The sequence below is a fragment of the Protopterus annectens genome, chromosome 2.part2 (assembly GCF_019279795.1).
Source record: "Protopterus annectens isolate FY-2018-M chromosome 2.part2, PAN1.0, whole genome shotgun sequence".
Classification (NCBI taxonomy): domain Eukaryota; kingdom Metazoa; phylum Chordata; order Ceratodontiformes; family Protopteridae; genus Protopterus; species Protopterus annectens.
The window spans coordinates 932602369-932618283 of NC_056730.1; the positions used below are offsets into that span (position 1 = coordinate 932602369).

Here is a 15915-nt window from a genome sequence, read left to right on the forward strand (position 1 = left end):
TTCAGTTTGTCTTTCCCTTCCTTGGAGAATATGAGGATATTGACCTATCTGGTGGAGACTGGTAATTGCCCTACAACTTGGCTGACCACGTAAAGCTTTAATAATCTCAAGGAAAGTAAGCCTTTTGATACTAACTTGTAAATGTTGCTTGGGGTGCCATCTGGCCCAGGGACTTTCCCAGCATTAAGGTCATTGATTGCTTACGAACCTCCATTAGTGAAATAGGGCTGTCTAGGTCTGCAGTCACTTTTTCACTTGGCTGGGGCCAGACTACAGAACTGAAGTGTTCGCATTAACATGTCTGTATAGATGGAGGATGTTGATATAGTGCTCTATAAGCTTCCCCCATACATGCATTTATGCTGTTTGCAGTGTGTATAAATATCCCAACAGACTTGCCATAATGATAATATTGAGTTCTCCAAGTTCTCCAATTTATGGTCTTTTAACTGAGCAGCTAGATGCTTTGATACTGGGTTAACTTTGCCCAGTGCAGTAAGCTTTTCCTGTCCCATTTTTGTTGTTGGTTAGTATAGCTTCTGACTTTTCTTTTTTTAAGGTGTCAGGTTTCCTCAGAATGTCTCCCAGCTGGCAGTCTAATCTTATGTACTGGTCTTGCAAGGCAACTCGTCCAACTTCACCTGCTCTCTTCTCTTTATCCTCGATGTTTATTTCCTTATGTTGCAAATACTCCATAAAGCCCATTAGGTTGCTGTTGTCTTTCGGCTTTTCCTGGTTAGGGGTCGCCACAGCGGAACTCCGGTCCGCTAATGATTGGCAGTAGATTTTCACGAACGCCGATGTGCCAGCTCGACGTTCAACCTTCAACTAAGGCACGCCCATTTACGCATGTCTTTTGAACGCCCACCCAACCGTGGGGAGGACATGCAGACTCCACACAGAAGGCACTCCCCACACTCCAGCCGAGAATCGAACGGGAGAACCTCTTGCTGTGCGGCAACAACGCTACCGCTGCACCACCGCACCCATTAGGTTAAACTTACATATATCTCAGAATATCCATTTCTTTGTTGCTATCAATCAGAAGTCATCCCAAAAGTAAATAATCCAATTTATGCTTTCCTTGCAACATACTTGGTGGACTAATAATATATCTAACCTATAACCATGAGAAAACTGCTCAAGCAAATCTCTATCCCATGGGGGAGAACTTTACTATGATCCGATAAGGCATCTTGCTGAATGCTAAACATTTTTTATCCATCAACCCACTGCTGGCTAATGAGGAAAAAAAAATCAGTCTTATTTACAACCCCGGTTTGAGGGGTAATGTATATGAATTATTTCTTCCACTGGTTCACTACCCTCCAAATGTCAACTTCCTTATTCAGTCTTCTAACTTAGTTCTGTTCTTACCAAGCCTGACTCTGCCCTTTGGAATTCTGTTGTTAAGGAGTTCAGTGTCACAATAAAATGTCCTCCAGTAATCAAAGGGAGATAGTGCCCTGCAGTCCACAACTGGTGTATGGAATGAGATAAAAGGCTTACTCTCCTTAATACTGGGACCATAGATATTTGCTAAGAACATGTAGCCGTGTGCTCCATGTACATTAACCACCACCCATCCCCAGTTTTCATCCATCTTTATACTCAGTTTTTCCCAATTTAATGTATGACTCACAACAATCAGTACACGTTTTACATCTCCTTTGCCACAGACAGCAGCACGCCATCTTCTCCACCATCTTAGTAGTTGTGGTACTTCTTTTAGTGACCATGTATGTTGTTAGCCTCTTCTTGGCTATCCCGAATGACTTTTGGTTAAATGCTGTCAGAGAATTCATACGGAAAGAAGCTGATATTAGTGTCAATCAAATCAATGTAATATGTGCTTTAAGTCTAGTGCTTGTACTCAATGTGATGATCTTTGCAGGCAGTTTGTATTGGCAACAATGGGGTGTAGCTATGGGCACCCCATGCGCCAATAGCTATACTAATCTTGTAATGGCAAATTGGGAACATGATTTTGTGTATAACAATCCATACTCAGAGCATGTGAAGTTTTATCAGCGTTTTGTCGATGATACACACGTGTGTGTGTGTGTGTGTGTGTGTGTGTGTGTGTGTGTGTGTGTGTGTGTGTGTGTGTTATGGGAAGGAAATAAAGAAGAACTTGCCAGGTTTCATATATTCTTAGAAGGGACTACTGAGTTGTTAAGATACAGCATGCATTCTTCCTATGAGATGCTACCTAGCAACGCATATTCCGGGGAAGTCCAACATATTAGCCAAAAGGCTCAGCCAAATGTTACTAATGTCTCACGAGTGGTCCCTGAATCAGTCAATGGCAGACATGATCTTCCAGAAATTGGATCATCCTTGCTGCAATCTCTTTGCGTCCCTTTTCAAAAAAAAAAAAAAAAATGCAGCAAGTGTTTTGCCTTGATCCCTCCTCAGGGGCAGTCCCCCAAGGTCGCTCTAGTCCATGCTTGACCCTCCGGTTTTCTGTCTGCCTTTAATCCCCTACTGTTAATTCTCAAGTTTTTACAGAAAACTCTCAGATTGCAAAGCCCCATTTTGGCCTGGACAAACCTGGTTCACCTTTCTTTGGTCTCACTTGGTCTGCCCTCCGATGAGATTTGATCTGGGTCCAGATCTGCTTTTTCATTCGTCAGGGCATCCACACCCAAACATACAGGGCCTGAAACTAAGTGCATAATTTCTCCACTTCCGATGATGGCAAGATTTCTCAGGCTCTCTTCCCCCATTCGAGAAATTTTGATGATCTCACATAGGTCTTCAGTGTGCAAAATTTACAAGAGTAAATGGAAAAGATTTTCCTTTTGGGCTGAACAGAAACAGATAGATCCCTTTATAGCTCCAGTGGTAGTCTCTCTTTTTTCAATCATGTTTTTGTAATTACCCCTTCTTAAATCCATAGAAATATGTTCAAGGACTGCAAACAGAAAATTTTTATTTTGATTACAACTAATGGTTTGTCTGTAAAGAGCATTACTACTTTTTTTGTTTTGCTATTGTATACATGCACCTTTATTCTGCTACTTAACCTCCTAATACTCATACCAATGTAATATCCTGTACAGCCTGAGCATAATGCGAGAGACTGAGTGGCAGGTAATATTAGAGGTGGACAGACTGCCAGGACTGAATGAGACCATCAACATCAGATGTTCCTTAGTGATTGTAGACTAGTAGTATGAGGTTTATACATCACGGGTTAACATTGCTGTATCTATTATCACAGTTGATTGAACATTAAGTGTTATTGATTCTTGATTTTTACACCATGATATATAAAATGAGTTTTTCTAAATGGTTTTCATTTCTGAGAAAGTCAATTCTGTTGATGAAAGTGCTATTTGAGTTTTTTGGTATGTTAAAGATGTTTCACTAGTCGTTTCGTCTGGTATTATCAAGTGGTTTTCATTGTTTTTGAGTTTATTTCACCACTAGTTGGAATTGCCTCAGGTTTTATTTACTTATATAGAAAACTATTGCTGGATACAAAAACATTTTTCTTTAGAATTTCTCCTAAACTTTCCAGATATAATTCTGTTGTCTTTGATTGTGAGTTTGTGTTGTCTAGTAAAAATCTTAGTGCTTTTAAAACCAGTGTCATGTAAAACTGACATATACATTGGTTTAACATCCATGCATCCATGCATGTAGCCTGGTACAAATTGTATATTATCAGTCGATCTGAAGACATCAGTTCTATAATGTATCCTGGAACTCCAGAAAAAAATTGTATCTAGATTATTTATCTTTATAGACTGGGCAAAATGCATTCTACTGTACTACTTCTTTTATTTTGGAGCAGTACATTTATACTCCCTCCCTCCATTCTAAAAATGTTGCACCACTAGTACTTTTTTTCCTGAGGGCCAGTGCTGATTTGATAATTCCACACATTTTATTTTTGTGAGCTCTGTACTTTGTCTTTCAGTCTTGCCCATCCCACCTAGTTGTCCATTTAAATCAGGCTTTCACCAATGATGAGCCTTCAAGCTCCCTGCTAGTGGGCTGGCTTGCGACTTGTTATTGTTATTATTTCTGCTGTTTGTTTCTGTAGTCTCCATCCTCATCCTTTATATTAGCCCTTGGGGCCAGCTTTTCAACTTTGCTGTACCTCTGTGACTTGCCTATTGCAGTTGACTTTACTTAGTGAGGGTGATCCATATTGTCCATTTTGGGTGGAGGAATAAGAAGAAGCCGTATTATTATTTGGCAGCCTGGTCACTTTCCTCACAACCAGGACCTTTATACCCCCATCATTAGCAGAACGAAGATGTGCTTCCATATAGTTATAAACCAATGAAGAAGACAAGAATGGTGTCACTTATTTGTCTGTACTGCAGTACTGCTGTCCACTGGTTGGGGTCGGCTCTGAATTTGTTGCTGTGGCCTCTAGCAGGTGTAAGTCAGCTGACCAACCACTTAGTCATAGATGGGTACCCTGGTTATGTGGAGGCAGCATGCATATTTTAGTACTGCCCACCCCATTCATCTTTACTTGGGGTCCTGATAGTCTTCCCTTACGTTTGATACTATGTGACAGTTATGACTTGGTTAGAGAGAGGTATTTTATTGAATACTTTAATACTAGGTGTGTAAATGAATCTCATCCATCGATTATTTCTTTTGTCTGTCTTGCCATACCTTTATGGATATTTCTGTTGAATTATTATTCTAAATGCCTTTCCCTGATTTCTTCTCTGGCATAAAGTCTAAATTGCGTAGGATAACTTACCCTGCCCTACTTGCTTCATTTGGTATTGGTTTAGGCTGTCTTGTTTTTCTCTTGTCTACTTCATGGTGCGAGTTTATAATGGGACTACCCATATTAAATAGTCAGGGAAGATGTGTTGAGAAAGGAATCCCTGGATAGTTTTGTAGAATTAGCTTATTTCTGAAGTCTAATTTCTGATAATGTAAATACCGTGTTAAAAAAAAAAACAGTTTGTGTACATCAGAAGCTAAACCTTTTGACCTGGAAGTAATAATGATAACATAATGCGAAATGGGAACGTTATATTTTAATGAGCGTCCTGTTTGATTATTGGGTTGCAGTGACTTTTATTCTTTCTTGCAGACCTCGGGTGAAGCAGCATACGTCAATGATTCTCTTCCTCTTCCAAATGAATTATATGCGAATTTTGTTTTGAGCACAGAAGGCAATGCCACCATCGACAATATTGATATTAATTCTGCAATGGAGGTCCCTGGAGCGGTGACAGTATGTACATATTTGTTTTCTGTTTCTGTTCTAAAGTGTGTATTATAAGCTGACATATTGTAAAGTGTTTTGTTGAAGCATAGCTCGTGCAACTGAAGCATGCTGAGTTCTTTGATTGACTGCTTAACTGGAGATTTGTCTGTTCTTCAGAGAAAATGGTAGTGATAGTCAGAGTTCAATCCAAACAATGAAATGTCAGATGCATGCCATCAAAAAATCAGTCAGGCAAGGGCCATGAAAACTATGGGCATACAAAGCCCAGTAATTTGGTGACATAACAGTTTATATTGCTAAGCTGAAAAAGCATCAGTGCCATCTAACTGCCTTTTGTATGTCTCATGCCTTTTTGAAGCCAGTGTTAATTTCTGAAGCTTGAAATTAGGTTGTTGCTTGCTGAATGGACTAAGAAACAAAGAATCTGTGTCACATAAACTGCTGGAAAGAATGAATTCAGTCATCAGGGAGTGGAGTTTTTTGTTTTTTGCCTCCTGTTATATGCCTGAAAACATGCACATGACATGCCGTGGATATGCACAGGATGCAGGTATGTTTGATCCTTCTCATATTACCCTCATAGGCTTCCTGCCTTGTGATACTCTGAGAATGAAACTTAGGAAATGACCCCAAGATACTGCCTGGAATGACACCCAGTTTGGGTCCTACCCCAGAACCTTCCAGAGTGGCAGGCAGTTGGGCATTACATAGTCCTACAGCCTCCACCTGACAGTCTGGCATACAGGACACTAATTGATCTTGTTTTACCAGCAACTGACCCTCTCAGAGGAATTTATAGTTTAAGATAGTAAATAACAGTATTTCATGACAAGAGGGACTCCTATTTGCTTATATATATTGATGGTGTGCCTGGGCAGTTGATGAAGAGAATGCATTTTACTTCGCTGCATTTGGCCAAGTGGCATAACTGAAAATTGTTAGTAAAACAGAGCAGGGAGTTAGGCACTGAAGAGACAATAGAATGATGAGGGGGGGGAAGTAGATCAGTGGCCTGGTCCTAGTCTTTATTGACATATGTTAAAGACATGGAAAAGCAACCAAGTTAAGGTCACTTTTACCTGTAGATAGAAAAATAAACTGTCATACACCTGAATCATAATAGAGGAAGTGTGTGGACACTGCATAGAACTCCACCATAGTTGCATACTTTTTGTAATGTTTTTATTTTAGATAATATTCTTTGGTCTCCTATGCCTGCCCGTCACCACCTTCAGCAATATGTTGAAGAACCAATTTCCCACTGGGTAAGTGGTATCTACATCCCATTTGTTCCTGTGGGGTGAAAGCCAATTGTGAGGGTTTCTTGTGTTATATTGTATCTACTTTTCCTCTACTCGTGTATGCCCATGTTGCCTGTGGGGGCATGTAGTAAGCTATTGGTGTAATTGTCCACGCTCAGCCAAAGCCCTGCCCCTCCCCATCCACATGACCCTGATGTCCAGCAGTGGTTCATCTGTGGAAATGTGCTTGTCAAACATCCCATAACAGTCCCTAGGATGAGTGAACTTCAGAACCTGCTCATTCCCACCCTCTGCCCAGCTACTCTAGTGCATCACCTGAAAATCAAACTTAGGTCATCTTTGTCATAGTTAATTTCATCTGTCATGCTGCATGTGTTTTTTTTTCATTAATCACACATGAATTAATTTCTGCAAAACACATTTCTGGATCTAGTGGAGAGAAATGTATAACAGAATGTCTGAAATGATGGAGTCACTGGAGTGTAATAGGAATCTTCAGAAACTTCTATTTGTAAACTAACCAGTGAAGTAAAGCTTATAAGAAGGTAAGGATACAGTGAGAGATGGATTCATTAGTCTGAAACAGTAGGTGTTATTAACTGTTTATAGATAACTTTCTACTCCAGCCATGAAATTTGTTTCTTATTTCTGGACATATGCTTGGGACATATGGGATGAGGCTAAATAGTGTAGTATAAGGTAGTGATGATTGTCAGAAATCATGAATGCAGACTCTAATGTGATGATCTAGCTAATGATAAAAGGTGTTTTCTTAAATAACTGTATGAATGTGAGGCATATGAAATGACATCACAGTTACTTTAACAAGACTGTACATTCTTGAAGGCAGTTAAACTCAAATAAGTTTAAGTTATAAAATTCAGTAAACCGCTTTTTTGAGTATGGACAATTTGAAGTCTGTACTCACCAAAGTAAAACAGTGAAGTGTAAAATAAAAAAAAATGCTTACCAAATAACAGTTGCAAGAATTCTTTAAAGAATTACATTTGTAAAATGCTCTTTGCTGAGCCGCAGTGGTAGAGAATTTGTGTATAGGTGGGGGGTTATGGGATTGCAGAGGTCTCAGTCCAAAGTATAGTTAGATGACATACTTTTGTATGTGGCATTTTTACATGTGCGTGTGAAGAGGTTGGTGATATAAAGATGGCTTTTGCAGCACAGAAAAATATTTTTACTAAGTTTACAGTGCAGCAGCCTTACAGTTTATATGTAGTTGGTAGCATATCTCTCAGTCTCTTAACACAAAAAATCTATACTAAGCCAACAATAATGGGGGTTACAAAGTCCCAAAATCGGCGACAGATTTTAATTACTGGTCTTCTAAAATTAGAAAGCTGTTAAAATAAAGCTTTTGCACTTTTTTTTTTTTTTTATTTCTCCAAGTATGGATTTCTAATACCATGATGTAAATGGACTCCATTCATTCTCAAGTCAAAGTATGATTCATGTTCATGAAATTAGTATTATTTCAGTCTTTGGTGTTAGCCAAAAGTGTTCTTCGCAGCACCCGCAGTATGCCCAGTAATGACTCTTTCTGCAGTTCATACGGAGTTGCATGTATCGGTAACACATCAAAGTACTATTGTAAATTCTTTTTTATAATACATGTTGCTCCTATTACTATTGGAACTGTCTGGGTATCCTTCTTCCATTTTGCTGTCATTTCTGCATGCAAATCCTGGTATTTTATAACTTTGTGTCTGTCTGTACACAAGACACTGTAGTCAGTGGGTGTAGCAATTTCAATGATCGATGCCTTCTTTTCATGGACTACTATATCTGATTTTCTCACATCTATTTTTGAACTATTGGTAATGGGTGATCCCATGTGATATAAACTTCATCATTTTCTATAATGCTTAGTGGTTCATGTTTCCAGTGTTTTTCAGCTACTTCCCTATTATTATGTTTTAACAGTCATCAGTGCAACAGACTTGCCACATTATTATGCCTTTCAGTATACAGTCCTTTTGACAGTAGTATATCACAACCAGCAACAAGATGTGGGACTGCTTCCAGTTCTGTTTTACAAAAGCTACATTTGACTGATTCTCCCACATGTTCAATGGACTTTGTAAACCAATGTGTACATCGTCCACTATCTTGGCCTGCCAATATTAACCTTTCGTCTTTTGGTTTAAATTCACCTCTCCTTAACATGAGGTTATTCCAAGTGTCTTCTATAATTGCAACTGTTTTTATACATTCTCTACATTTCATGCCTTCTCATCTGATCCTTTACCTTATATTCTTTTTTAATTTTTGGCACATTCAGTTGCTGCCTGATTTTTATCTACTTCTGGTTTTGATTTCTTTTCCTGCTTGACACCGATATGCTTCTGCTAAACAAAAAGGGGAAGTCATCTTAGACTTGTTCTCCTCATGTTTCAGAACATTCAATACATTTGGGTCTTGTGAGGTGAGCAAATATGTATGCAGTCCCATGATTGCAGATCTATACTTGTAATCACTTTTGAGGAGGCCCATACCTGCTTCAGAATGGGGAATATATAGTCATGGTATACACTGATTTTTATAAATTATTTGATGAGCATAAAGCATGCTTCTTGTTTTCCTGTCTAACCTGTCCAACACCGTTTGGGGCCAGTCAGTCACTCCAAAACTGTAAGTTAGGACAGGAAGACTAAATTGGTTTATAGCTTGGACTTTGTTCCTAGATGTCAACACAGTTTTTAGTATTAATTTTTAGTCTAATAAAATATTCCCAAGGTTTATTTGTATTTGTTCATGTTTTATTGTTGATCCCTTCATCAGTTTGCAAATATTTATACACTCCGTCTTGCTCAAGTTCTTTTATATAATGTTGCTGTCCCAAACTGATGTTTTTGTGGTGCTGCAGCTTTCCTGCTGTAAAGGTTGCTTTTCCACATTTATCAAGACCAAATGACATTCTTATATCATCCGAAAAAGTTTTGACCATTTGCAGTTGTGCTTCCATTTCTTCATCTGATGAACTATACAGTTTAAATCATCTACAAAAAGAAGTTGAGAAGTCTTTGCACTTGTTGTTTTCTTAGAGCAAAATTGTAGCCATGACCTAATCTATTAAGTAGACAGCTTAATGGGTTAAGGGCAAGACAAAAGAGAGGCGGTGACAGAGAGTCACGCTGGAATATCCCCTTTGAATTTTTATCCCTGGAATAATGATTTGTCCTTTATCATGTCTTAACTGCAGAGTGATTTGCCATTGTTTCATGGTCATAATATAATCAATCGAGGTAGGGTATATATTATGTATTTTTAAGCACTCCTTTATCCATGAATGTGGGATACTGTCAAATACTTTTTTGTAGTCTGTCCATGCCATACTTAGATTCTTCCCCTTTTTAGAGTTCTCCGTTATGCCTTTACTTAACAATAAATGATCCTTTGTTCCATATGACTTTTTTTGTTACTCTTTTGTTCTGTTGCCATGATTGAGTTTTCTTCTAAATGACTTTAAACTCTGTCAGCATCAGTTCCACTGTATAGTTTATATATAGTCAGAAGACAGACAGATTATTGGTCTCAAGTTTTTAGTATAGCTTGCAGGTTCACCCTTAAGTAAGAGCATTGTTTTTCTTGTTGTTAACCAGGCTGGTGTCTGTCTGGAGCAAGCATATAAATAGTTCTTACTCATGGCTAAATCGTCATGTAAAGATGTTAATACTTTAAACCGAAAGTTAGGTACTACATCTGGGCCTGGGGTTTTCCAGTTAGAGGCTTTTCTTAACTTTGTTTCAATCTCTCTAGCTGTTACTTCATCCCATTTCATATCCTGCACCTTTAAACTTCTTTTTTTTTACTTCTATCCATTCATCATCTTTGTTATGTTCCACAGGATCTTCATAGATATTTCTCCAAAATGTATCTATTTCTTCTTTTTTGGTGGTGTTTCAATTCCTTTTGCCTTGTTTTCCAGTTCTGTATAAAACTTTTTGGGTCATCAATCAATTGCTTATTTTGTACTTTTCCTTTATATTTATCTGCATATCTTCAAAGTTTTTCTACCTGTACTGAGATTTTTAGTTTATTATTTGCGATAGTGCATGATGGATCCTGATCTGATCTGATTCTGTGTATTGCTTTTATCACATCTTTCTGAATATTTTTGTTAATCTGTTCCCTCTTCTGTACTCTTCTAACAGTGACACTTCTTGTCTTAATTGGTTTATAATTTTCTCTATTTGATATGTCCATGATGGCATTCGATTTCTTCCCTTACTTTCCCTTACTGCCATGTGTTTTTGTGGTAAGACTTGATCTGTTATTAAGTCAGCTGCACTGTAATCTATACTGTTTACGTCTGTTATATTGCATAAATCTGTATGAAAAGTTGTAGTTATTGTGTTCACTTGTTTTATCAAACTTCTAACATTTTGGGTTTTATTGACTTTCTGTCATTTGTTTCTTTCATCAGTCTTAACATGTCTGTCCATCTGTGTTAAATCAATCAACTCTTTTCTTAGATCATTTTCTTCTAAACTGAGGCACAGTCTTTGTTATTCATGTCCGGGCATTCCTTAGAAAGTTCCACAGCATCTTCATGTGTCATATTGTCTTCAGCTGCATCCTGCATCATCTGTTGCTCTTTCATATGGGAACTCACTGGCCTATCGCTCCACAACATTGACTGCGTCAGAGTTGCCACAGTTTCCTGTTCCTTCCCTTACTGTGCAACTTCAACTGAACTTTTGTACTCGTTTCCTATGGAAGGCTGAAAAGTATCTTCATATGGCAACTGATCAGATGTTTCCTGCTCCACTGGTTTCTCCCTTATTTGGGGATCCATTGCTCTGTCCTGCTGTGATATTACCAAAGTTAGATTATCTCTGCTAAATTCTTCACTTCACAGGCAATCTATAACTTCACTTTCTGTTTCTTTAACTTTTCCGTTACTAATCCTCTTTTCTACTTTTCCTCTTTGTTTTCTTAATTTTTGTATTGTAAAATTTTCCATGTCTGGATGCCTTTGCCTGTATTTCTCTTCAAATATCTTTGATGCTGCTCTTTTTGCATTGATCAGTTTGCTTTCCTCTTTGCATAAATATTGCACCGTATTAAATCTCTTTCTCTTTCCCGTGTCCATATTTCTTCTTCAGATGTCTCCTGCTCCTCCTGCTTCTCCTTACTTGGGGGAGTTGTTCCGTCATACTGTGATATAACCTGTGATAGACTTTCTACACTAAATCCTTCATTTCACAGGTACTCCATAACTTCAACTTCTATTTTTTTTTAACTTCTACTTTACTAATATTCTGTTCTACATTCTCTCTTTGTGATCTTATTTTTTGTATTGTGAAATTTTCTATATCTGGATGCCTTTGCCTATATCTGTGGGGCTGCTTTTTTGTATTGATTAATTTGGCTTTCTCCTTTGCATAAACATTGCACCATATCATATTTCTCTTTGTTTCCCATGTCCATATTTATTTCTCTAGATTTTGTTCTATATATTTTCGGACTTCCTCAGTCGCTTCTTTTTCCAAACAGCCCATGGTTTCTTGGTCTATAAAATGTTTTTTATCTGTTCTATTAATAAACACAATTTTATTTAAAGTTTCTGACCATTTTTCTTGTGGAAGTATTTTTCCTTACTCTAATTTCTCTCTTAATCTTTTTATGTATCTTCTGTCTGGAAATTCTGGGCTTCTTGCATAATAGTAACAATACATAATTTCTTTCTTATTCTCAATAGTACACTCAACCGTCTTTATGGCTGTTTTTTGGCTTATATATTTTTGTGATTTTTTTTTGTGGAGTAATGCTTCCTTCTACAACGGGAAGGGGGCTTCCTTCCCCTGGGCCTGGCTTATCTCCATTGTTTCTTTGTTGTGAGGATTCTACAGTATCATTTTTTTTCCATTCCTGGCACCACTGTGCCTACCAGGATTGGGCACTTTTTTTATCCTGGGTATTATGCATTCAGCTATCTTTTTTTTTTATTTTTAACCTACTTCTGTCCATGATGTATGTTATATAAAATACAGTCTATATATTAGTGTTGTCTTGGTGAGAATTTGTGAAAAACAGGGTCCACTTTGTGAAGGTGCTCAGCAGGACTTGAGGATGAATTCAATTCCTACAGTACTACTCTCCTTTGCTTGTCAATTTATCATCTCTCCTTTCAGATCCTAAATAAAAGGTTTTGCAATATTGTACATTTTCTGATGAACATGAAGACTGAAATGCAGATGACGGTCATTGTTTAGGGACTTCCATCCTCAAAGAGTTGCCAGAAAACCACAAATTTGTTATCACTAATTTAGAATTACTTACCTGCACTAATCCAGCATTATTAGAGCTGGAACCCAGAATGATGTAACCGCCTCCTGCTCTCCCAGTAATATTAATGCCGTAAACATGACTTACTACATTTAGTCTTCCTGTTCGGAAGCAATATTTATTACTTAATACTTTATTAAAGGCTTCAAAATGCACTTTTCTTTTCATATAGAAAAGTGTTCATGAGCATAAAAATGAATGTGAACACTTTTATGTTTGAAAAAAAATGTTTCATGCTTTTAATCATGATCTTTAAGCAGTGTGACTATCTTTCTTTAAGTATAACTTAGATGGCTGGATGGGTATTCACAGATTTAATTTGAGATTGACTGGTATGGCCTTCCTGGAGAAAAGAAGTGCAGCCTGGGCGAAGTACTGGAAAGTTATAAATGGTCATAGAATAAATGGGCTTGGAATGTCTGTGAAATCTTTGAAACAGTATCATGTCTCCCTGGCAGACTTGGTTAAATTTCTTTGGTAAAGCCTGCAAGATCCACTTGGGGGTATTGTGATGCAGAACAAACTACATCTCTACACAAATATTGCGGACAAAATGAGTTTGTACATGATGCTTATGGAGGGTCATTTCTGATGTCCAATAACTGTATGATTTCCCCTGAGAATGCTTTCAGCTGGAGTCCTTGGGGCAGTTACCTCCTGCATTTTGGCTGGAGTGTTTAGTTAGCCCTGTTTCCTTGCTATTTTGAGATGATTTTCTTTCTGCTAATATGACATATTCAGGCAGATGTGGACCGAATAGTTCTTAATCAGCAAGCATGCATGCAGTTGATTCTGACTGACAGGCAGTGTTTCATTGGCTTAGATGTATACTCATATTAGTGATATGATTCCACATCAAGCTAATTACTTTGTTTAGATCAGTGAGTAATTGAGTGATGCAGGTTGTATCTGTCCCCAGGCTGTAGGGGATATGGAGTGGTGGTTTTAAACTTACTCCTCTTTCTATTAGCCCTAGAGTTTAGTGGGCCTGTGATGCCCTTCCTCCTAAAATTGTCCAATAGCTTGCAGTACTACTTGGGAATTAATCAGAAGATGCACATATGTTCTACACCACTTTTTTCCAATATTCTTTGTAATACTTTTCTTTAGTTTTATTTGTTAATTTGTAGGAGCAACAGGAGGGTTGTAGGCATATGGATATGGCACAGAATTGCTGTTTTTAAATGTTACAATTGAGTCTGCAATTTCCTCTTTAACTTGCAACAGGCTAGTGGCATTTTGCATTGATGGTTTAATTACTAATGAAATTTTAGATTGGAATGTTATTATTATTAATGATGTAGAATGTTACTGATATGAAGTAAGGAAAAAACAGAGTTAAGATAGGCAAACGCTAGGATAAGTTGCAATATATATTTTTTTAATTACCTTTCAACCTTCTTAATGACACTTAGCAGTGGTGCTTTCAGTCCATTTGTATTTCTAATCTTGTTTCATAACCTTTGCAGTGCTGAATTAAAACAAATCATTACATTTGCAGCATTCACCTGCCAGGAGAATTAATTTACCTTTTGATGAATTGCTCGATGAAAACTGCCTGTCTCTGCATATGTGTCATATATTATCTTGTCAACATTAGCTATCTTTTGTTGTTCTGCTGCACATTTAATCCAGTAAGGGCAACACTGTCATATTTGCTTTTTTCTTGTTGTACTATCTGATATTCCACTGCTGCCTGCTGTTCCTCCCGTACTCCACTAGAAAGATATTTATTTCTATAGTTGTTCTGAATCCTCTCATTGTTCTGGAAATCTGGGATCTATTTTAGTACATAAGAGTTTATTTGCCAAGCTCAAAATGATCCATGTTATCTTTTTCTGCTTTGTGTTTCCCTTGCATCTATGTTCTTCATTCATTTTCTTGCCTTTCTTTGCAGCAGACTGTATGTTTAAAGTATTTTTAATTATAAAAAGTACATCGAAAAACACAAATTACAACAGCCTCATTAAAACACACTGAGAAACTGCAAACACGGAAATAAGTTGTAGTTTTATTTAAGCACTCTAGCCCTCTAAAGATCAGCATGGACTTTTTCAGAAATGTACAAAGTTACTAGTGTAGTTTTTTTTTTGTATACCTTCAGCCTGTCATGTGATGATAGCATGACTTGACAAAAAGTAATCCATAAGACCATTGCAGATGTAGTTAGAAGAAACACTTTGTTATTAAAAACGTGATCAAAACAACTGCTGACAGCAATATATACAGCATCATTTAATCCAAGGAAAGTTAAGAATTAGAAGTTAAAAGAAGAATCCTTTGTGCAGAGATGTGTACTAATGCACTGTTTATGTATATTTCAAAAAGCTTGTTTAGCCAAAAATAATTTCACAATTTAGCAGACCTCAATATTAATACCTGTCATTCAATCATGTGAAATTTGTGGTGTCCAAATGGAGCTGTCACATGAGCTCCCTGTACTCATGTCACTTCCCATGGACCAGCTCTTGTCTTTGCAAGAACCTTTAAAAAAATATCCTAAAATTAACGCAGGAAAGAGAACACATTCCTAATCTTTTCTGTTCATGTCATACAAGTGTTTCTGAATTCTTTTAACTTTTTTCTGTTTTGCCTATGTAAACAGTGTCACATGATAGGCAAATTGCAAATTATGACACCGTGTGTCTGTTACAATCAAGTGTTCCCCCACAAGGAATCGTTTTATTGTAAGATTGCACCATGACATAGGGGCTGTCATTAATGTATGTACACCATTTACATATGCAAACTGTGTTTTTCTTGTTTTCCCTCATTATCAAATTTGAAAATATCGCTGAAATTTTTGTTTCTACTAAATAGCACATACAGTTCATCACCAAGCTTTGTTTTATATCTAAATCAGAACCTAAATTCCATTTCTTCTCTATCATCTTTTTGATCATATATGAGCCTTCTGCGTACATTTACATGTATATGTTCTTATGACTTGTTTTTATCAGCGGATGCTATTTTATCACCTGATATGAAGATGTATAAACAAAGTGTTGCTGGTGACTTCATACATTTCTAAAGAAGTCCATGATGATTTTAGAGGATGGGCATGGTTATATAAACTTTTGTAACTCCCAGGAAATTACTCTTCTGTGTTTATTGTTTGTATTTTATTAGAGTGTT

General features: G+C 37.3%; 1 protein-coding gene across 1 annotated transcript in view; it reads left to right on the forward strand.

The window, feature by feature from the left end:
* LOC122795855 (xanthine dehydrogenase-like) overlaps positions 1-15915 on the forward strand; it is a 5725158-nt gene that overhangs the window by 2083883 nt on the left and 3625360 nt on the right. The window contains exon 18 of the mRNA XM_044064255.1: positions 5075-5218. Within this exon, the coding sequence (XP_043920190.1) occupies positions 5075-5218 (144 nt within the window). The remainder of the gene's footprint in view (positions 1-5074; positions 5219-15915) is intronic.